We start from the raw sequence: 22,353 nt of genomic DNA on the forward strand, positions 1-22,353 counted from the left end.
CCATTCATTCTCTTTACAATCTTCACATTTACCACAATGATTACCACCAAACCATCCAACTCCTACCATTTTACCAATTCCATATTCTTCATTATTAACACCTTGTCCTAATTTATCAACTTTTCCAATTACTTCATGACCTGGTACCTTTTTTATTGAAAAAAAAAAAAAAAAAAAAAAAAAAAAAGAAAAAGAAAATAAGTTATTTATTTATTATTTATTTTAAATTAATATTATTATATATTAGAAAAATTACCCTTGGAAATTTATTTCCCATTCCACCTTTTTTTTTTTAAAAAAAAAAAAAATTTGTTAATTTAATATTAAATTATAAAAATAAAAATTAGTTAATTAAAAATTAAATTAAAAAAATAAATAAATAAAAAAATTAATTACCATATTTAACAAAGAAATCACTATGGCAAACTCCACATGCTTCAACTTTAATTCTAACCCATCCTGGTTGAGGTTCTGGAATTGGCATTTGTACTACCTCTAATTTCCCATTCTTTTCTTTGAACACAGCCGCTTTCATTGACATTTTTTTTTTTTTTTTTTTATTTGGTTTATTTTATTATAAGATTTATAATTATAAAATTAAATATTTAAAATTTTAAAAAAAAACTAAAAATTTGAACAAGAGAACTATTTTAATAGATCCAAGGAAAAAAAAAAAAAAAAAAAAAAAAAAAAAAAAAAAAAATTAAAATTAGAAAAAAAAAAAAAAAAAAAAAAATTAAAATTAGAAAAAAAAAAAAAAATTAAAATTAAAATTAAAATCTAAAAGAAGAAAAGAAAATTAAATTAAAATAAAATAAAATTAGTTATTTTGAACTTAAATTAAAAAAAAAAAAAAAAAAAAAATTTGTATTTAGAATTTGAATTAACCTTTTTAATGGAAAATAAATAAAAAAAGATTTTAAAATTTAAATTAACCTTTTTTTAATTAATAGTTTTCTTTTTTTACTTGTAATTTCAAAGTCATTTAAAAAAAATAAGATATCCCTCCATAATTTTATGATTTTTCTTTGTTTCTTTGTTTCTTTTTTTATTTTTTATTTTATTTTTTACAATTTACAACATTGATCACTAAGAGAAAGGGTGATTATTAAACCAATGTTTTGAAGTGGACGAGAATTATATTTTTTATGATTGCTTAATAATTTATTTTTTATTTTGCCGAATAATATTTTTAATGATTATTTTAAATTAAAATTAAAATTAAAATAATAAAATTCAAATTCCCAAAGCTTACTGTCTTCCAAGCTAAGCCTTACAAAATACAATCTTAGTAATCGTGGAAAAATTTATAAAAATTATAATACTTTTTTAAATCATGATGATCTAAAAAGGTATTACAATTATTATTATTATTAACTATTTTTTTTTAAAAAAAAAAAAAAAAAAAAAAAAAAAAAAATGAAATTTAAATTGAGTAATAATACAAAAGTATTAAGAGTATGAAAATTTATTTAAATAATTTATTCCAAAGCGGTAGCAATGTAATCAGCTCTTAATGAGTAAACTTTGTTTTCATTCCAAGTGTAGAAAACACAATCAAAACCTTTGGTGGTAATATTTCTTGGTTGGACACCAATACGGGTTTGATTGGTGGCATCAGTACAATCGATTTGATCAAAGTTGAGAGCAACCTTTGGGAGAGTAGCAAATTCAAATTGGAATTTAACTGGGACAACAACTTCACGTTTACCTGAACCGGTATTTAAGGCACAGTTATCACCAGTGTAAATATCTGCACCAACTTGAGTGACTGAGCTTTGTACTGGTTGAGTGTAGAATTCACATCTTAATGAAATGTGACCATTCCAGGTTAATGGGTGGATAGCAATTGAACGAGCTCTAATTGGAGTATCAAAGAAATGATTAACAACAGTGTTACGATCAGTTACACCAGTAACAGCAGCACCATTACGATATTCAAACCAGGAAACATTATCTAATGAATAACGGATTTTGTATGATGTAACCCATTGATCAGCATCACCACGACCTTGGAGAGCAACACACATAAAAGTACGTGGAACTTCACAACCAGCAACAATGTATTGGTTGGTATCTACGATTGATGAACACCAAGCTTCTGAACCATCAATGGTATTGGTACCATTGTTTTTGTAGTTTAAGGCAGAATTAAATTGAGTGTGGACACCATTGTAATTGGTTGAGGTTCTTAAATGGCATTGAGCATTTGCGAGGAGTTGAACTAAACCTTGGGTAGACATTTTATTTGTGTTGAATTTAATATTTAAAAGATAATTTGAATTAATGAAATTTTGATTTTCAATTTAATGATTAAAAAAAAAAAAAACTTCTTTTATTTATAGTTTTTTTTTTATTATTGATTTTTTAACACTATGAAGTTAAACTACTTTGTAATTAGATTTTATTTTTTTTTTAATTTTTTTTTTTTTTTTTTTTTGTAAACCAACCATGATTTATTTAGAAAAAAAAACCACTCACCATTTTTAACAGAGTGTGAAATTTCCTTATTTTATAAAAAAAAAATCAACACCACCCCTAAACTTAATGATATCCAAAAATTTAATGAAAAAAAAAATAATAATCAAAAAATTAATTTATTTTTGGTTAGTTTCTGAAAAGAAAAATCAACTTCACTCCAATAAACCACTTATTAATTTCAATCTTTGCATTTTTTTTTTTTTTTGTGTTTGGGCGTTAAAAAATAAATTTTAATAATTGATTTTATTTTTTTTTATTTTTAAATTTTTTTTTTTTTTTTTAATTTGATTTGATTTGCTTGAATCCTTTTTTTTTTATTTAAAAATTTTTTTTTTAAATATTTGCACTTAATTTGGATTATCCAATGATTTTTTTTTTTTCTTAGATAATACATTTTTACAATAACCACAAAAAAAAAAAAAAAATTAATAATCAAAAAAAAATTAATAATCAAAAAAAAAAAAAAAATCCAAATAGGTTTTTTTTTTTTTTTTTTTTTTTTTTTTTGTGATTATCATAAAAATTAGTTATAAAAATAAAAAATAATAAAATAAAATAAAAACATTAATTTGTTTAAGATTTTTTTTTTTTTTTTTTTATTTTATTTTTATTTTTATTTTTATTTTTTTTTAGAGATCTTTTAAACTACTTTCACTAAATGTTGGAATTTGAATAGGTGGAGGTGGTATATGTTTCATTTGTACTGCCATTTTCTTACCATACTTACAAACTATAGGTGGAGAGTAATCATTGATTCTTTTAAGTAAAAATACTTGAGTTCGAATTTTATCATTTTCAATCTCGTCCACTATAATTTTAAAAAAGTCATTACATACTGGGGTTGAGCCACCAGATGTTATAATTGGTGTTGTTGTTGTTGTTGGTGCTGCTGCTGCTGTTGTTGTTGTATTAGTATTGATTTGGGTAATTGAAGTTGATGGTGGTGATGGTGAAGAAGATGATGAATTTGATGTTGAATTTGTATTTGATGGTACCAATGGAGCTGAAGAAGTTGGTGTTGTTGTTGTTGTCACTGTATTTGTATTTATATTTTCATTTGTATTTGTATTTGAATTTGTATTTGAATTTGTATTTGAATTTGAATTTGAATTTGAAATCGAGTTATTTGCTGGAATTGAAGTTGAAGTTGTAGTTGAAGTTGAAGTTGAGGTTGAAGTTGGTTGAGAAATTATAGGTGTAGGTATTGAACCTGTTATTGTATTTGGTGAAACTATTTTTAAAGATTGTGTACCATTTTGAGAAAGAATTGGAAAGAAGTATACCAAGTTACCTTGGTCATCCCTTTTAGAAATGATTGAATTTGATGAGAATACTCTTACAGAATCATGATAACCCAATTCATCGAGTAATTGATTCTTTTTTACATGTGATTGATTTTCTATTTTAAGTTTTGATATTATAATATCTCTATTTTTATTACTCTCTTTCTCTATGAATAATTGATCATTTAAATATTTATTTTTTTCTTTTAAAATCAATAATTGTTCCGATAAAAATTTATTCTTTTCTTTTGAAATCATTAATTCTTGATGATCTATTTTGTTGTGTGAATTATTATTATTATTATTATTATTATTTAAATTATTGTTATTTGAATTATTATTGATATTATTTGGATTATTATTATTTGAACTATTATTATTGATATTATTGATATTATTATTATTATTATTATTAATTTCATTATTCTTTGAAGAAGATGTAGTGGTTGAAGTAGTTATAAATTCTAAATCATTAAAATCTTCATTATAATCTTCAGAATCATCATCTTGAAAATAATATTCATTTCTTGTGATTACATGATCAGAATCATCGTCAATATTTTTAAATTGTCTTTTTTTTAAAATTTGTGGTTGTGTGGTTAAGATTGGTGAATCTTGTCTCCTTTTTTTACTTTCAATTTCATTTTTTTTATCGGGTGTTAAAATACCATTTTCAGTTTCTATTGTTACTTTCTTTGAAATTTCACCTTCCTTAAAAAAAAACAATAAAAAAATAATAAAAAAATGTAAGTATAAAATTAAAATTTTTTTTTATTTTATTTTTTTTTTATTTTTTTCTGTATATATTTTTTTTAAATAAATAATTTTTTTTTTTTAAAAAAAATTAAATTAAATTTACTTTTGTTGGAGTATTTGAATAATTTTGTTTACTACTTCTTGAGGACATATTTTTAACTTTTGAAAAAATTTGATCTTGAGTGTATGATTTAAATCTTTCAATTTCAGCTAATGCTTCTACAACTTCTCTTTGATTGGCATAATTTCCTGATGCCCTATATTTTTCATAGTATTCAAATAATTCATTCCCAATATCAGATGGCCATATTACCTTTGTTCTTTTTGTGTTATCGGAATCCATTGAATTGAAATTATTTTTATATATATGTCTAGATAATGTGGAAGTGTGTGCTTGTGTGAAGTAATATATATATATTTATATATAAATATCTCCAATATTTGTTTAATGCATTGAAAAAAACCCAAAAAAAAGAAAATAAAATAAAAAAAAAAAAACCCAAAAAACAAAAAAAATAGTAAAATAAAAAAATTAAAAAATAATGAAAAAAAAAAAAAAATAATGAAAAAAAAAACCGTTGACTATAAAAAAAAAAAAAGGCTCCATTCTATTTTTTGTCGTTAGGACCTAATTTCAAAAAAAAAAGTGTAAAAAAAAAAAATTAAGGTGATTATTAAAAAACTATTTTTTTTTTTTTTAAGTGGGTCCACCCACTTTAAATTTTTTTAAAAGTTCAAGTTTAAATATATATTTTATTTTAATCAAATAAAATAAAATAAATAAATAAATAAATAAATAAATTTCTTCACAGAATCACGTGATTTATTAAATTTAATAACACTTTTTTATTTTTTTTTATTTTTTTTATTAACCGCCAATTTATTATTAGAAAAAAAAAAAAAAAAAAAAAAAAAAAAAAAAAAAAAAAAAAAAAAAAAAAAAAAAACAAATCGGATGTCGTCGTGAAATAAAATTAAAATAAAAAAATAAAAAAGTAAAAAAAATATAAAATTAAAAAAATAAAAATTGAAAATAAAATAAAATTAAATAAAAACAAAAGTTTTTTTTTTTTTTTTTTTATTTCCTATAAATTTTTCTTTTTTTCGTAAAGTAACACTGATTATCTTGGTTGTAAAAATTAATTTCGATTAAAATTTATAAAAATAAACAACAAACAAAAAAAACAAGCTTTATTTTTAAAAATACTTTTTCGCAGAAATTTTTTTATTTTTTTTTATTTTTTTTTTATTTTTTTTATTTTTTTTTTTTTAGCCCAAGTATAAAATGTTTTTTATTTATTTTTTTTTTCCAACATTAACAAATAACAACAAATAAATTAAATATATTAATAAAAAAATAAAAATAAAAAAAAAAACAAAATGGTTAAAATTGCAACAAGAAGTTCAACCAAATTATCAAAAAGAAATAGAGTCCAATTGTTTGACTTACATGAATTACTCTACTCACCATTACCAAGAATTTATAAAAAAGTAAAAAAAACAACCTCACAAAAATCAATTTCAAAATCAAAATTTTCATCATCATCACCAAAATTAATCATAAATAATAATATTCAACAACAACCAATTATTGCAAAACAAACACAACAACAAACACAACAACTAACACAACAACAAACACAACAACAAACACAACAACAAACACAACAAATTCAACAAACACAACAACAAACACAACCAATTATTCCAAACACAATATCAACATCAATTTATAGATTAATTGAATCAAATAGTGTTATTAATGGATCAACAATATGGGAAAATTGTAATACGATGGTTTTGACAAATTCAACAACTGATAAGATTGGATCATGTTTTTATAATAAAGAGATTAATATTGAAAATAAAAGTTGGATAAATGAATTTACATATACTGTTGAAACAAATGGTACTGATGGTTTAACATTTATATTACATAATTCAAAAGAGTCACCACAATCATATCAACATTATAAACTATTAGAAGGTGGTCAATTAGAATATAATGATGATCATTTAAATAGTGCAAATGGTGGTATATTAGCAATTGAATTTAAAACATCATTAAATGATAATATTAATTCACCAAATTCAAATCAAATAATAATTAAAACAAAAAATAATAATAATAATTTATTAACAAATGTAATTCATAGTTATTCAATGACAAATAACTCAATTATAAATAATACAAATAATGTTAGAATTGAATATAATCATTTAAATTCATCAATTAAAATCATTTATAATGGTCAAATCTTATTAACTAATATAGAAATACCATCTGCAAATATAACTTTCCCAAAATTTGCCTATTTTGGTTATACTGCCGCAACTGGTTATTGTATTCAAAAACAGTCAATTAGAAATTGTAAATTAACCTTAAATCAATAAAATAAATAATAAAAAATAAAAAATAATTTTGTACAAATAATAATAAAATAAATAAATTTTAATAAGGATCAATTGTAATGTTTTATTTTACAATTAATTGACAAATCAAATAGACCAATGTATTTTTTTTTTAAAAATTTAAGTAATTAAACCCATGATCTCATTCTTTTTTTATAAATAAAAGTTTATCCATAAATAGTCGAAATACAAATTTGTAATTTATCATCTAAAAAATTTAGATTAAAATAATAAAATTTTAATTTCTTAATTGAAAAAATAAAAAAAAAAAAAAATATTAAAAAATAATCAATAATTAAACAAATGGGCATCATTGATAATATATCATATATTATATCTATAACATACGTCAATGGTCGATTTCCTATAACTAGTGAAAGTTTTATATTATCAATTAAAGAGGAAGAACTTTATTGCAAGCCATTATCAAATAATTCAAATAACCCCTCTAAATTATTAATAGACTCTAAACCTTATATTAAAATTCAAGAGAAAACTTTTGAGCTTTCTTGCATTTAATGCCCCTAACTACTATTCTCCTGTAATGGTAATTCATGAAATTGATTATTGCGAACCAGATGATAGTTTCTCAAGATACTCATACAAAGAATCATTTTGTGTAGCAAACGTTAATTGTAATCCAATGGTTGGTTTGGCTTTTAAAACTTGTGATGGGCTAAAGTTTTTTAAAAAAAAATAACTCAATAAATAAATTTACAATTAAATTTTTCTTATTCAATTTTGTTTTATTTGAAGTTGTGGTTATTTTATTTTTTTATTTTTTTATTTATTTATTTATTTTTTTATTTTATTTATATTTTTTTTAAAATAAAATGAATAATTAATATATTTGCCATAAAGAATAAAAATAATTTAATTGAGTAAAATAATAATGTAAACAAAAATTATAAAATAAGAATTGTTTTATTTATAATAATTATTTTCAAAAGACACAAATTCCTACCCAAGATTTGATATAATCACTGCCCCTTATATTAAAATTGTGAATAAAACATTTGAAATTTCCTGTACTAATATTAATTCCCATTATGGTATTCCAAATACAATGAAAATTTATCAAATCGATTACTGTGAACCAGATGATACTTCCCAAGATACTCATATAAAGAATCATTTTGTATAGCAAATGTAAATCGTACTCCAAATTTGTGTTTGCATTTTAAACTTTGTGAAGTATTACATTTTATAAAAAATGAATTTAAAACTAAAAAATAACAAAAATAAACAAAACAATTTCACTATTTTTTATTTTTATAATTTTTTAAAATTTTTATTTTTTAAAACTAAAAATTAAGTTTCTTTGTATGATATAACTATCCAATTCTAATTTTAATCTTTTAATATTAAAAGGTTTGAAAATAAAACAATATAATTATATATTTAATAATTAAGTTGTTTTACAAATATTTATCATTGACAATTTTTTAAAATTCAAAATAAAAAAAAAAAAAAAAAAAAAAAAAAAGGTATTTAATAAACATAATAAAGAGATTAGACCATTTCTAAACTAAAATTAAAATTTATTTACTGAGAGATTTATTGGTCATTTTTTAAAAATTCTAATATTTGTAATTTTTTAAAATAAAAACAAGCATTTGGAGAAAGACCCATGTTTGCTATACAAAATGATTCTTTTGCATGAGTATCTTCAGAAGTTACCATCTGAATCTTTTGATAATGGTTTGTAAAAAAAATAGTCATCTTTAATTGTTACAATAAAATGTTGATAAATAACATTAATATTAAGACTATTATGATTGAAAGAACTACAAATAATATATGATACTTTTTCTGTTTTGACCATTCAATTTCTGTTTATATTTTTTATTATTATTTTTTTTTTTTTAAACAAAATAATTTTCCAAAATGTTGATAAATAAAGTTAATTTTTATTATTATTATTTGAGGGATCTTTATTAAAACTTTATTTGGAAAACAATTATACAAAGGGTTATTTTAAAATTATTTCCTTATTTATCAAATATTTTTTAAAAAAAAAAAAAAAAAAAAAAAAACTCATTTATTTAATTTCAAAAAATATAATCTGTAGAGTTTATAATACTTTTAATTAATTTTTAAATATTTTTTTTTTTATTTTATTTTATTAAATAAAGAACACAATGGAAAAATACATTTGAAATTAAATGCCGTAGCCATGACCCTATTAAAGAAGTTGATTTTAGAATGGGTGAAATTCAATATATTGAACCAAATAAAAGTGTCACGAGATTTAGTGCTAAAGATTCATTTTGTATTGTCAACATGCAAAGAAATCCAAAAATATATTTATATTTTAATTTTTGTAATCCAAAAGAATTGATTGATAATAAAATTAAAAATGAAAGTACAAAGTAAATCAATAAAATTTTTTTTTTTTTATTAAATAAATAAAAAAACAATTGACCTAAATAATAATTTTTTTAATAATAATATATCTTAATATACATTCAAAAAAAAAGAAATATATAATTTTTTTTTTTTTTTTTTTTTTCCAAGCAACTCCATTTTAATTTTTTTTTTTTTTTATTTATTTTTTAATTTTTTTTTTTTTTTATTTTTTTTTTTTTATTTTTTTTTTTTTTTTTAATTAAATTTTTTGCTGTTCACAAAATTTTTTTTTTTTTAATTTTTTCATTTTTTATTTTTTTATTTTTTTTTTTTTATTTCATCACAAATACATATTAAACATACAAAATGTCACACGAACATGTTAACTTTCCAGTATATGGACAAGTAGATTACTTTAAACAACAACAACCACAACAACCACAATATAATCCACATTTAGGTGGAAAACAAAAAACATTGTAAATTTTAAAAAAAAAAAAAAAAAAAAAAAAAAAATCACACATAATCATCAAATAAACTGATAAATAAAATAAAAAAAAAAAATAACCAATAAAAACAAACACTTATTAATTTATCTATTTAAATAATTATAATGAATCATTTTATTTAGAGACCCAATTGTTACAGGTACATCAGTTATTGCAATTAAATATGATAAAGGTGTTGTAATGGGTTCAGATATGTTATTATCATATGGTTCATTAGCAAGATTTAATAGCACTGAAAGAATGAAGAAATTTGGTGGCTATACTATTGTTGGTGCAAGTGGTGAATATAGTGATTTTCAATCAATTACAAATACTCTTAATGATTTAGTGTATGTAATAATTTTATATAAAATCTATATTGAATAATAATAATAATAATAATAATAATAATAATAATAATAATAATAATAATAATAATAATAATAATAATAATAATAATAACACTTTATTATATTATTAATTATATGATTTACTAATTTACATTTTCATTTTTTTATTTTATTTTATTTTGAAATAATATAGTACTGATGATCATTGTATGGATGATGGTTCAAAATTAAGTTCAGAAGAAATCTGGAATTATTTAGCTCGTGTTTTATACAATCAAAGAAATAGAGGTAATCCACTCTGGAATACTTTAGTTGTTATGGGTTATCAAGGTGGTAAAAGGTAAAAATTTTAATTTTTAATTTTTTATTTTTTTTAAAATTATTATTATTATTATATTTATATTTATATTAATATAATGTAAAATTTTAAATACATTTTTATTTTTTTTTATTTTAGCTTTTTAGGTAAAGTTGATTTAGTTGGAACTTGTTACAAAGATGATATTATTACAACTGGTTATGGTTCACATATTGCATTACCATTATTAAGAAAAGCAAGAGATGAAAATCCAAATATGAATTTAGAACAAGCTAAACAATTAATTCAAGATTGTTTAAGAGTACTTTTTTACAGAGATGCTAGATCTTCTAAAAAGATTCAAATCTCTGTCGCTGGTGAAGAAGGTATTGAAATTTCTGGTCCAATTGAATTAGATACTTTCCATTGGAATAGTGGTGAAGCTGCTGTTAAAAATTTTAGTCAAGTTTAAAATTTTTTTTTTATTATTTTTCATCATATAATTATAAAATGTAACCTCAATTAATCAAAACATAAAACCACAAGTAATAATAATAATAATAAAAAAAAAAACAAAAACAAAAAAAAAATTAAATAAAAAAAAAATATAATAATATATTGTAGATAAAAGTTTAAAAAATTTATTACAATTAGTTTGTAGTAGTTGTAGTAGTTGTAGCAGTGGTTTGTATTTTATTAAAATTTAATCTAATATAATCTCTTGATAATAAATCTGCTTGTCTAATTGATTCAGGTACTCTGTATGGTGAAGTTAATTTAACAACCTTTAAAGCTGTCTCTAATGAAATTCGGTGTCCCACTGAAACATAAATTGGATTCTTACAGTTACTATTACTTAATATTGCTGAACCCCAAATTCTACCACTTTCACCTTTTAATGGAACTTCTATATTTATATCTTCTCTTATATTATTATTATTGTTTTTAATTTTATTATTTTTATTATTTTTATTATTATTGGGTGAGGGTGTTGTTGTTACATCAGTGGTAGTTGTTGTTGATAAATATTTTAATCTTTCAGATTCAACTTTTGATTTTATTTCTTTTGTTGATAAACCATCAACATGAAAGAAAGTTTTACCAACACCGATTGTTGGAATATCAATTAAAACACCTAAATGAGAAGCTAAACCGAATCCACGTGGATGTAGAATACCATTACCATCAATCATTATAATTTGAGGTAATAAATGGTTATAGGTTATTGATTGTTTTAATTTATTAATTAATTTAATTAAATGAGGAGTTTCTCTAAATGCTAAAAATCCTGGAATATATAATTCACTTAATTTAACAAATTCAATATCTTTATAAACTATTTTCAATGATGGATATTCTATTACAATTAATGATGCACATGCATCAATATCATTATCTTTTACAAAACTAATATCAACACCACCAATATATTTCAATGTTGTATTCATTTTATTTTCATCATCAATTTTAAAATTAAAATCATCTTTTTCAATTAAACTTTTCTTTAATTCATTTTGAATTCTAAAAAAAAAAAAAAATAAATAAATAAAAAATATAAAAAAGAAAAAAAATGTTAGAAATTAAATTATTACTTTATTAAAAAAAAAAAAAAAAAAAAAGTTTACTTTACTCTATCCATTTATCTTGTTGTTCAATTTCTTCTTTTGTTAATTGTTTAGGTTGAGAGTTAGTTGTTGTTGTTGTGGTTATTGGTTGTTGTTCTGACATTTTTTATGTAATAAATTGTCTCAAAATTAAAAATAAAAATAAAAATCTCACTAATTTCCCTTTGGATATTTTTTATTTAATTGGAGAAAAAAAAAATATTTTCATTTTTTTTTTTTTTTTTTTTTTTTTTGAATGAATCATTCTGTTTTTTTAATTTAATTTTTTTTAATTGTTTTTTATTTTAAGAAAAACGAGTAGGGAATAAAATATATAAAACATTATTGAATATTTTAATCAACTGAAATAAAAAAAATAAAAAATTAAAAAAAATAAAAAATTATTCCTATTATTTGAAAAAAGAAAATTTATTTTTATCTTTTTGTTTATTTTAATTTGTTTTTAAAGTTAATTTATATTGATATGTAAATTTACTACCCATAAAAACAAAACCACCATTATATAATTTAACAGTACTTGAACTAGTGGGAATTGAATCATTGCTTTTACAATCTTCATAATAAAAAGTACCACTACTACCACTAACAACTTTATATTCAATATGAAGATTTTCACCAGAATTAAAAACACAAACATTATTTGGATCACTGAAAAATGTTGAACCAGTTCCTTTTGAAAATGTATTATTATATGAACTTATAACTTTATCATTTTGTAATAATTCTGCTAATAAGATAACAACTTGTGAACCATTATCAAGAGTTTGTGAAATTGGTGGTAAATTGCATTTTTGACCAAACATTTGAGAATTTGATAAATTACATAATGAAAGTAATGATAATAAAACAATGATTAAAGTAAATGAATATTTCATTTTTTTTTTTTTTTTTTTTTTATTATTAAAAAGATTGATTCTATTTTATTTTACAATTAAAAATAATAAAAAAAAAAAAATTGATTAAATAGGTTTTCAAAAAAAAAATAAAAAAAAAAGTAAAATTAAAAAAAAAACATATATATCTCAGTTTAAGAATAAAAAAGTATCAATTTTTATTTTTATTTTTTTTTATTATTGGAAAAAGAAAAATAAAAGATAATTTAGTATAAAATATTTCAAACAAATAGTTTTTTTTAACAATTTAATTATATTAAATTATTTTTATTTTTTTTAATTTTTCTTTAATCTTTTTTTTTTTTTTTTGTGCATTCACATGAATAACCAATTTAATTATATTAAATTATTTTTTATTTTTTTATTTTAAGTTTACCCACACTGTTTTAACTCAATCACAAAACTCAGATTTAATAATGTAATTAATTTTTAAGTTTACCCACACCCAAAATATTTTTTTTTTTTTTTTTTCATTTTTTTTTTTTTTGTTTGATGGTAGTAACATTCAAATTATAAACCCAAAAAAAAAAAAAAAATAAAAAAAAAAATATTCATTTTTTTTTTTTTATTTTTCATTTTTTTTTTTTTTTTTTTTTTTTTTTTATAAAATAACAATTTAAATTTAATTTTTAATATGAATTTAGTATAGATAAATAAAACACACAAAAATACACATCAATATTATTATTTTTATATATATATTTTTTTAATTTTTGTTTTGAAATTAATAGAAAAAAAAAAAAAAAAAAAAAAAAAAAAAAAATAAAAATGAATTTTAATTTTGAACAAATTTTAGAATATAATTTTGATTTTAAAAAGTTACATAAAAATAAATTAAAAAATAATAATCTTTCAGAAAATGAAGACGACTATGCAACTACTGTTATAGAATGTTTAATTCATTTATGTGAAGTTATACCAACCAATAAAATGTTAACCTATTCAATGGATTATTTAAAAATAGATGATTTAAATCATACAGAGAAGGGATTATTATTATTATTATTATTATTATTATTATTATTATTATTATTATTATTATTATTATTATTATTATTATTATTATTATTATTATTATTATTATTATTATTATTTATTTAATCTCTAAATTATTAATATCAATTATGGATTAATATATAGTGAAATTTTAATGAATGATTTAAAAGATTATATAGATATTATAAAAGATCCAAAAAAGTTCAAAAATTGTGGTAATCTTATAGTTTTAATTTTTAATAGTTATAGTGGTGCAAATAAATTTATAAGTTGTTTTTATGAATTTATGAATGAAAGATTTATTGAAACATTAGTTTTAGAATTTTATGATTTAATGACAACTGATAATAGTAAAGTTACAACCGGAATATTTGATCAATTCTTTTCACTTATTAAAAAATCTGATATTATTTATAAATCATTTTATGAATGGGATTCAAATATTCTAGAAAACAGGTTTATCTTTAAAAATAATAATAATAATATTGATGGTGATGATGATGATGGTAATGAAGATGATTATTTTGGACGTTTCTCAATTTTATCAATATTAGAGGATGACAATTCACATATAATTTCAAATTATTTCAAATTTACAAATTATGAAAGATTAGAAGATCTTTGGATTATGATTTGTCATTATCAAGCAACTGATATAGCAAAAGCTCTTTTTAACTTATATTATGACAGTAAAGAAGATTGTATTAGTGTATTTGCAAGTGATGATAATAATAATAAAATTTCAATATCAATATTAAGAATTTTAGAAATTACTTCTATTGAATTTTCATTGCCCGTTTTAACTGTTATTGTGGAAAATACTCCAAATTTTTTAAATTCAATACCAACAAAAACTAGTATGCTTGGTATGAAATTTAAATTACATAATAATAATAATAATAATAATAATAATAATAATAATAATAATAATAATAATAATAATAATAATAATAATAATAATAATAATAATAATAATAATAATAATAATAATAATAATATTAATAAAAATAATAATGATAATGGTAATGGTAAAGCCGAAAACATATATAGACTTAGTGGTGATTGTAAAGAAAAAGAAAAGTATGATAATAATTATTCAAGAGAAACAGAAATACCATTTAAAGTATTTGATACCAAATTTTTAATAACTACAATGGAATGTTCAGACTATATTCGATTTTTTACCTCAAGTTCAATCATTTTTAATACTGAAGTTAATCAAACTTGTTATGATGATCTTAAATTAATTCAAAAGAGATTAGGTTTTTTAATTTATAGTAATTCAAATAAATTTACCTATCCTTTTGATTTTTGGAATAATAATAATAATAATAATAATAATAATAATAATAATAATAATAATAATAATAATAATAATAATAATAATAATAATAATAATAATAATAATAATAATAATAATAATAATAATAATAATAATAAAAATGATGATGATGAATTAGAGAAATTGGTTGAATATAGAAAAGGTTCATTAATATCATTGGTATTTAGCTTTGCTGGTTATAGATTTTTTTCTTCATATATTATTGAAAATTTAACGGGTACAAATATTGGTAATCCAAATTATGTATTTGATATTTCAGAGTTAATGACAGATTTTGAAATAATTAGAGGCCTTCTTTTATCAAAATATTTTAGTATATTGTTTAAAAGTCGTAAATTTACAGTTCCAACATTAACTAGATCAACATTAATTCCAATATTAATATTTGCATTTATTTCAAATATTTCATATGATATGAATTGCAACATTGCTAATGTATACCTAAATTATTTATTATTAAATAGAGAACTTTATAAAGGTTCAATTAGCATATCTCAATTTGGTTGTATTGTAAATTATTTAAAATGTCAGAATGAAATTGAAAAACAGTATTCAGGATGTCTAAAGTTATTAGAGGGTTTATATAATCATAAAAAAGAAAAATCACCAAATGAACCATATAGAATAGATTTACTTTTTGGTGTGATAAATGATCGTTTGAAAGCTCCAATTTTTATAAATAAAGATAAGTACGAGTCATTGTATTTCGTTTATCAAGAAGATTATCAGAATCCTTCTGATCCTTTTCGTGTTTTACCAACCAGATCCGTAGATTTGTCTAAAATAAGTGAAGGAATATCAAGAATGAAAAATGATGATTTTTTAAATGAATTGGAAAAAGAAGAAAAACAAAAAAAATTAAAAACAAAACAAAAAAAGAAAATTAAGAAATTAGAAAATGAAAAAAAACAAAAAGTTCTTCAACAAGATAAACAACAAGAAAAAGAAAAAAAACAAAATTATCAACAACCACAAGATCTACAACAACATAATCTAAAAATACAAACTCAACAACAACAACAACAACAACAACAACAACAACAACAACAACAACAACAACAACAACAACAACAACAACAACAACAACAACAACAACAACAACAACAACAATCTCAACAACAACAACAACAACAACAATCACCACAACAACAATCACAACAACAATCACAACAATCACAACAAAAATCACAACAACAATCACAACAAAAATCACAACAACAATCACCACCACAACAACAACAACAACAATCACAACAACCACAACAACAATCACAACAACAATCACAACAAAAACAAAAACATCAAAAACAGCAACAACAGCAAAAACAAGAAAAACAACAGCAAAAACAAGAAAAACAACAGCAAAAACAAGAAAAACCACAACAAAAACAACAACTAGAAAACCAAATTAAAAATTTAAAAATAGAAATTAAAAAAGAAGAAGAAAATAATAAAGAAATTAAAAATAAAAAAGAAGAAGTAGAAAAAGAAAAAGAAGAAAATAATAAAGAAATTAAAAGTAAAAGTGAATTTATAATAGTTGAAGATGAAGATTTTGTATCAATTGGTAAATTTAAATTTAATAGAAATGAATCAAATATATTAGGTAGAGGTTCAAATGGTACATTAGTATTTAAAGGTATATGGAGTGATAAAATACCAGTTGCAATTAAACAAATGCAAAAAGCATTCAATCCACTAATAAATAAAGAAGTTGAAGCATTAATAACATTAACAAATAAAAATTGTTCAAATATGATTAGATATATTGATAAAGAAGAGGATAAACACTTTGTTTATTTAGGTTTAACATTATGTGATGTATCATTACAATATTTAGTTGAAAATGGTAAATTAAATGAATTCATAAATTCATCAGGTAAATCATTAAATGAACTTGCAAAAGATATTATTAATGGTGTTCAATTCCTTCATTCACATGATATAGTTCATAATGATTTAAATCCACGTAATATTTTAACATTATCAACTAATAAAAATAATAATAATAATAATAAAAGTAATAATAAAATTAAAAGTAATAATAATTCAAATAATAATTCAAATAATAATTCAAATAATTCATTCATTATATCAGATCTTGGATTAAGTAAAATGGAAGTTGAATCATCATATTCATTTACAACAAATGTACCAACAGGTCAAGGTGGTTATCATCCAGTTGAAGTATTACAAAGTAAAAGAATGACAAAATCAGTTGATATATTTTCATTGGGTTGTATTTTATTTTATTTATTTACAAATGGTCAACATCCATTTGGTAATGATAAATTATTTAGAATTTATAATATAATGTTAAATAAAGTTAATTTAGAATTATTGGGTCATAATTTATTAGCTTGTGATTTAATTAAATCAATGATATCAAATGATGAATCTAAAAGACCAACAATTGAAAATGTTTTAAATCATCCATTATTTTGGAATGTAGAAAAGAAAATACAATTCATTGATGCAGCTTTAAACATTTGTAAAGAATCAAATAATAGTGGTGGTGGTGGTGGTGGTAATAAATTTAATAAATCTTTAAATTATTTATTTGTGATTTCATTATCAAGTGATTATATTGAACCAAAATCAGAACCATTTTTAAAACAAACATGGGATAAATTAATTGATATTAATAATCTATCAATTGGTTCAACAAGTCAATATCAATATGATCAAATTAAAGATTTAATTAGATTTATTAGAAATACAATTGTACATCATAAAGATATTAAAAGATTAATTCAACAACAACAGCAACAACAAAAACAACCAACAATTGAACTACAATTCATTAATAATATTTTAACAAATCAAGATTCAATTTTATTTTATTTTGAATCAAAAATTCCAAATTTAATTTATCATTTGTATAAACAATTAAAAGAATATTCATCATCATTTGATTATTTAATTAAATTTTATAATTAAGAAAAAAAAAAAAAAAAAAAAAAAAAAAATAATAATAATAATAAACAATTATTTGTATAATATGTTTTCATATTTATTTAAGTTTCATTAAAAAAAGATAATAGTAATACTAATAATAAATAAATTTTAAAGCCATTTATTACTTTTTTTTTTTTTTTTTTTAAATAAACTTAAAGAAATAACATATAAATTTGGCTACGTACCCAACCTCTTTATGATTTTTCTTGGTAAATTAGAAGGTTGGCTTCTTTTTATAGTTGAATTGTCCCGAATTCTTTAAATACTTTCCTTTCCTTTCCTTTCCTTTTTTTTTTTAATTAAATATAAAATTTAATTAAACAATTAAATTATATCTAAATATATATTTGATTAGTGATACTAAGGATTACTATTATTTTAATATATATTTAAATTTTAATATAATTTAAATAATGTGCGCTGAATATTTATCTTTATTATATTTTATTCGAAGGAATAACAAAAACCATTTTTTTTTATTTATATTGAGTTTTGAAATTTCATTTGATTTTTGTTCGAATAAAAGTAAATTTTTTATTTAAAATTAATTTGTTATTGTAATCCTGAACAAATAGAAAAAAAAAATTATAATTTTTTTTTTTTGAATTTTTCTTAATATTGTAACTGCTAATAAAATTTACATTTTCACCAAGCCTTAGTAGCTCAGTTGGTACGAGCGTGAGACTGAAGATCTTAAGGTCGCTGGTTCGATCCCGGCCTGAGGCAAATTTTTACACACAAAAATCCTTTGATCGCAAGTTCGATCTCTGCTTTAATTTTTTTTTTTTTTTTTGATATAAATAAACTATTGTAGTATACAATTAGTACTTTATTTATTTATTTTAGGTTTTTTAGTTTTTGTGAATTTAAAATGGTATGTTATTTTAGATTAGGTAATTAATAATTAATTGGTGGTGTAATTGTTGGAATTGGTTTCAGCATTGGTTTGTGTTTATGCTCCATTCTTTTTTAAATTTTTTGATGGTTTCGGGCCATTGGGTTTCTTTTTGAGTTTTTGTGAGGTTGTTTTTAATTGAGTATTGGTTAAAGTTTGATAATGTTCTGGAATATTCCAATCTTATTAGCTTGTGCCATTTTGATTTTAATATATCATAATCTAGTGTTGTGTTGTTTATTTGGTTGTTCCAATTGTCAATTGATTGAGTTATATTGATGTCAAATAATGATTTGCATAACCATATCCATATTTGGTGAATAACTAATGAGATTATGTTCCAATATGCATGTGTTCTGACTAGATCAAGATTTGTGTTTATATAATTCCAGTTGAACCTGTATTTTTTATATTGTGCGTTTTCTGCAAAATGAAAATTAATATTGATAGTTGGATCTGGTTTAAATGCTTTGTTGTTTGTTTGTGGTTTATAAATGAGTGTGTATAATTTTGTTGTTTGGTTTTTTGTTAGTGACCAGTTTTTGTTTCCATTGCAATTTTTATATATAAAATATTTTAATTTGTCGTGGTTTATGAAGTTGATTGTGTGCTGACAATTGAAAAACAAATGACCATAGGGATCATTATTCATTTCATTGTTGCAAATGGAGCAAACTTTGTTGTGTAGATGATTAATCGGAAGACATCTAGCATGGAATCTTTGCATTGTATCACGGCCTTTTGGATCTTTTAATTTTTGAATTTTGACAAATAGTTGGTCGTATGTGTATTTCCATAATAGTTATATTGATTGTTGGTGCGAAGTAAGAAGTAGATCTGAATATTTCTTTCCTATATAGTCTTTTGATTTACATTGGTGATTGTTGAGTATTGTCGAGTAGATTTCTTTGAGTGTTGGTGGTAGTGAAATATTATTTGTGGTTAATGTTTGAGTGGTTTGGTTTTTTATTAATATTGGTTGTAGGGTTTGAATTTTATCTTTTAGATATCTAATTTGAGTTGCATAGTTTTCCCATTCTTTTTTGATTTTTATAAGGAATGGAGAAGAGATTGACTTGTTGATGATTTGATCCATCCAACTTATCATGTATATTGAATTGTTTGCAGATTTATGCATTTGTAAAAATATGTTGTATATCCAAATCTTTTGAGCAGCTTGTCGTAATTGTATATTCCACATACCCCAACCACCTTCTTTTAATAGTTTTAATGATCTATCATAACACATCAAAGGTATTTTTGCACGTGAATGGATGGTTGATGTGTTGTTTTCAATGGAATTGGTATTGAGAGTTGGTGATTCAGAATTTGCGGGAGAATTCATAAACCATGAGATTAATTTATTAATTTGAATTTCTTCATCTTTTGTAAATTCTTCAAGGTATGATAAATATGTTATTGGTGATAGTGAGTAAGTGTTTATGATGGTTGTTTTTGTTTTTAATGTTGTGCCACTAGTTTTCCATAGTACTAATGATTTGATCAGTGTTTTCATTGTTTCTGGTAATTTCCTATGTAAACCATTATGATTAAAGAAATAGCCAAGAACTCTTTCTGATTGATCTTTTTTGGTTATTGGTATTCTTTTTGATTGTGGAATGTTGTTTATTAAGTGTTTATCAGTGATTTTGTGGGGGTTGATTTCTATTATTGCACTTTTGTCAAAATTTAATGATGATGATGTTGAAGCGCAGAAATTATCGAAATGTTTGATTGATTGTTGTTGTTGTTCGTAGTTGATGTTGTATGTTGTAGAGTCTTCTGCAAATTGGGTAAATTTGATTTTAATTTGTGGATTGGGTGAAATTGGTAATCCAATTATTGTATTGTCTGCATTTATTGTTCTTGCTAATATTTCAATTACAATTACAAATAAAGTGGCTGAGATTGGGTCACCTTGTTTTACACAACTTTTAATATCGAATTTTCTAGTCGTTTTACCATTAATTGAAATTTTTGCTTGTGAGTCAGATAAAAGCTTGTGGATTATATTTATTAATTTTATTGGTATACCAATATGAATTAATGTTCTTTTAATACTATCGTGAGAATCAAATGCTTTAAAGAAGTCAAATAGTGTGATGTTACCAGGGAGGTTTTTAGATTTGAGGTAGTTGATTAATTCATTGATGTTGATGATGTTGTCTATGATAAATCTGTAGGGTACGAAACCAGTTTGGTTGATGTTGACGATGAAGGGAAGTATTCTCAGAAGGTAATTTTTGCATCTTTTGATCTTTGTTTAGTATTGCTGATAGATACTTATAGGTATTTCTCCTTTATTTGTTTGTGTGGTTTTGATGTAATTTGTTTTTGTTACATATAATATTGTATTCAGCGATGCATTGTTTTTCAAGATGTTTAAATTTTGCTGCTTTTTCTAATAGTATTTGTTTTGCACGTTGAGTTTGTTTGTCTTTGTTATATTGATAGTTTTTTAGAGTTTTAATAATTTTTGATTTTACTTTTGACCAATTTGTAAATTGATTGATTGATGTGTTATTGTGATTAGTTATTAAATGATTGATAATATTGATTGCTTCATGGTCATTTGCAGTACCAGGTGATAATATCCATCTTTTCTTATGTTTATTTATTTGAAAAGGTGAAGAAATTGTTGTTGATACTGGATTATGATCTGATAATGAAGATGGAATTTGGTGGACTTGTGTATAAATTTTCAGGGTCTATTCTATTGTAATGAGTATATATTCTATCTAATCTGTTGCCATGTGTATGAGTTGGAGTGTTTTTAAATTCACCTTGATCAATTAGATGGTGTTGGTATGTGTAGGATTGGATAATATCGTCTAATAGTGAATTGTCGTTGTGGATACAGTTGAAATCGCCTGCGATAATAGATACATGTTGGGATTGGTTTGGTATTGGGTTTGTTGAGTGGTTGTGGAGAAGTGTTTGTAGTGAAGTTGTTATGAATTCTTTTTGATGGTATCATTTGATGCTGGTGCATAAATTCCAAGAATACCAATTGGTAATTGATTTGGAAATATAACGTCTGCTAAAATAGCTCTACCATCAATTGTTGATATGTGTTTGAGTTTGAGTGTGTTTGGGTTATGCTTTAATGTTTTTGTCTTAGTAAACAAAGGAAAACAATTAATATTATAAGAATGCTGTAAAGGTCAATCAGAACTAACTTTATTTTTTTTTAGTTTTTACAATTTTCGACCGAGAAGTTTCGAATG

At 21.3% G+C, this 22,353-nt stretch overlaps 11 protein-coding genes and 1 non-coding gene across 12 annotated transcripts in view; 6 read left to right on the plus strand and 6 right to left on the minus strand.

Annotated features, from left to right (window-relative positions):
• The window catches only part of DDB_G0273155 (zinc-containing alcohol dehydrogenase), a gene marked incomplete at both ends in the record, with an annotated part of 1,234 nt that extends 693 nt beyond the window's left edge, over positions 1-541 (minus strand). Inside the window, 3 exons of the mRNA XM_639582.1 lie at positions 1-147; positions 257-282; positions 397-541. The exon at positions 1-147 is cut by the window's left edge and continues 693 nt beyond it. Of these exons, the coding sequence (XP_644674.1) occupies positions 1-147; positions 257-282; positions 397-541 (318 nt within the window). The remainder of the gene's footprint in view (positions 148-256; positions 283-396) is intronic.
• Positions 542-1,481: 940 nt separating this feature from the next.
• On the minus strand, positions 1,482-2,243 carry dscA-1 (discoidin I, A chain; the record flags this gene model as incomplete). Its single annotated transcript, XM_639583.1, has 1 exon — positions 1,482-2,243. The coding sequence occupies one exon, from the start codon at positions 2,241-2,243 to the stop codon at positions 1,482-1,484; it is 762 nt and encodes a 253-aa protein (XP_644675.1).
• An 867-nt stretch (positions 2,244-3,110) lies between these two features.
• DDB_G0273321 (hypothetical protein) lies at positions 3,111-5,127 on the minus strand (the record flags this gene model as incomplete). The annotated part of the gene is made up of 3 exons (XM_639584.1): positions 3,111-4,475; positions 4,624-4,913; positions 5,097-5,127. The coding sequence occupies 3 exons, from the start codon at positions 5,125-5,127 to the stop codon at positions 3,111-3,113; spliced, it is 1,686 nt and encodes a 561-aa protein (XP_644676.1).
• Positions 5,128-5,900: 773 nt separating this feature from the next.
• DDB_G0273157 (hypothetical protein) lies at positions 5,901-6,914 on the plus strand (the record flags this gene model as incomplete). The annotated part of the gene is made up of 1 exon (XM_639585.1): positions 5,901-6,914. One exon carries the CDS (start codon positions 5,901-5,903, stop codon positions 6,912-6,914), a length of 1,014 nt encoding a protein of 337 aa, XP_644677.1.
• A 321-nt stretch (positions 6,915-7,235) lies between these two features.
• DDB_G0273159 (hypothetical protein) lies at positions 7,236-7,451 on the plus strand (the record flags this gene model as incomplete). Its single annotated transcript, XM_639586.1, has 1 exon — positions 7,236-7,451. The coding sequence occupies one exon, from the start codon at positions 7,236-7,238 to the stop codon at positions 7,449-7,451; it is 216 nt and encodes a 71-aa protein (XP_644678.1).
• Positions 7,452-8,578: 1,127 nt separating this feature from the next.
• On the plus strand, positions 8,579-9,308 carry DDB_G0273161 (hypothetical protein; the record flags this gene model as incomplete). The annotated part of the gene is made up of 2 exons (XM_639587.2): positions 8,579-8,637; positions 9,068-9,308. The coding sequence occupies 2 exons, from the start codon at positions 8,579-8,581 to the stop codon at positions 9,306-9,308; spliced, it is 300 nt and encodes a 99-aa protein (XP_644679.1).
• A 339-nt stretch (positions 9,309-9,647) lies between these two features.
• On the plus strand, positions 9,648-10,889 carry psmB4-1 (proteasome subunit beta type 4; the record flags this gene model as incomplete). The annotated part of the gene is made up of 4 exons (XM_639588.1): positions 9,648-9,760; positions 9,913-10,119; positions 10,313-10,459; positions 10,577-10,889. The coding sequence occupies 4 exons, from the start codon at positions 9,648-9,650 to the stop codon at positions 10,887-10,889; spliced, it is 780 nt and encodes a 259-aa protein (XP_644680.1).
• Positions 10,890-11,067: 178 nt separating this feature from the next.
• On the minus strand, positions 11,068-12,145 carry DDB_G0273165 (endonuclease V; the record flags this gene model as incomplete). The annotated part of the gene is made up of 2 exons (XM_639589.1): positions 11,068-11,938; positions 12,048-12,145. 2 exons carry the CDS (start codon positions 12,143-12,145, stop codon positions 11,068-11,070), a joined length of 969 nt encoding a protein of 322 aa, XP_644681.1.
• Positions 12,146-12,473: 328 nt separating this feature from the next.
• Positions 12,474-12,917, minus strand: DDB_G0273167 (hypothetical protein; the record flags this gene model as incomplete). The annotated part of the gene is made up of 1 exon (XM_639590.1): positions 12,474-12,917. One exon carries the CDS (start codon positions 12,915-12,917, stop codon positions 12,474-12,476), a length of 444 nt encoding a protein of 147 aa, XP_644682.1.
• A 786-nt stretch (positions 12,918-13,703) lies between these two features.
• irlF-1 (IRE family protein kinase) lies at positions 13,704-18,213 on the plus strand (the record flags this gene model as incomplete). The annotated part of the gene is made up of 2 exons (XM_639591.1): positions 13,704-13,867; positions 14,175-18,213. The coding sequence occupies 2 exons, from the start codon at positions 13,704-13,706 to the stop codon at positions 18,211-18,213; spliced, it is 4,203 nt and encodes a 1,400-aa protein (XP_644683.1).
• Positions 18,214-18,883: 670 nt separating this feature from the next.
• tRNA-Phe-GAA-3 lies at positions 18,884-18,957 on the plus strand. Its single transcript has one exon. It is a non-coding gene; the product is annotated as a tRNA-Phe (tRNA).
• A 209-nt stretch (positions 18,958-19,166) lies between these two features.
• DDB_G0273263 (hypothetical protein) lies at positions 19,167-22,103 on the minus strand (the record flags this gene model as incomplete). The annotated part of the gene is made up of 5 exons (XM_639592.1): positions 19,167-19,873; positions 20,000-21,292; positions 21,410-21,518; positions 21,613-21,785; positions 22,013-22,103. The coding sequence occupies 5 exons, from the start codon at positions 22,101-22,103 to the stop codon at positions 19,167-19,169; spliced, it is 2,373 nt and encodes a 790-aa protein (XP_644684.1).
• Positions 22,104-22,353: the final 250 nt, after the last annotated feature.

This window comes from Dictyostelium discoideum (genome assembly GCF_000004695.1).
Source record: "Dictyostelium discoideum AX4 chromosome 2 chromosome, whole genome shotgun sequence".
NCBI classification, from domain to species: domain Eukaryota; phylum Evosea; class Eumycetozoa; order Dictyosteliales; family Dictyosteliaceae; genus Dictyostelium; species Dictyostelium discoideum.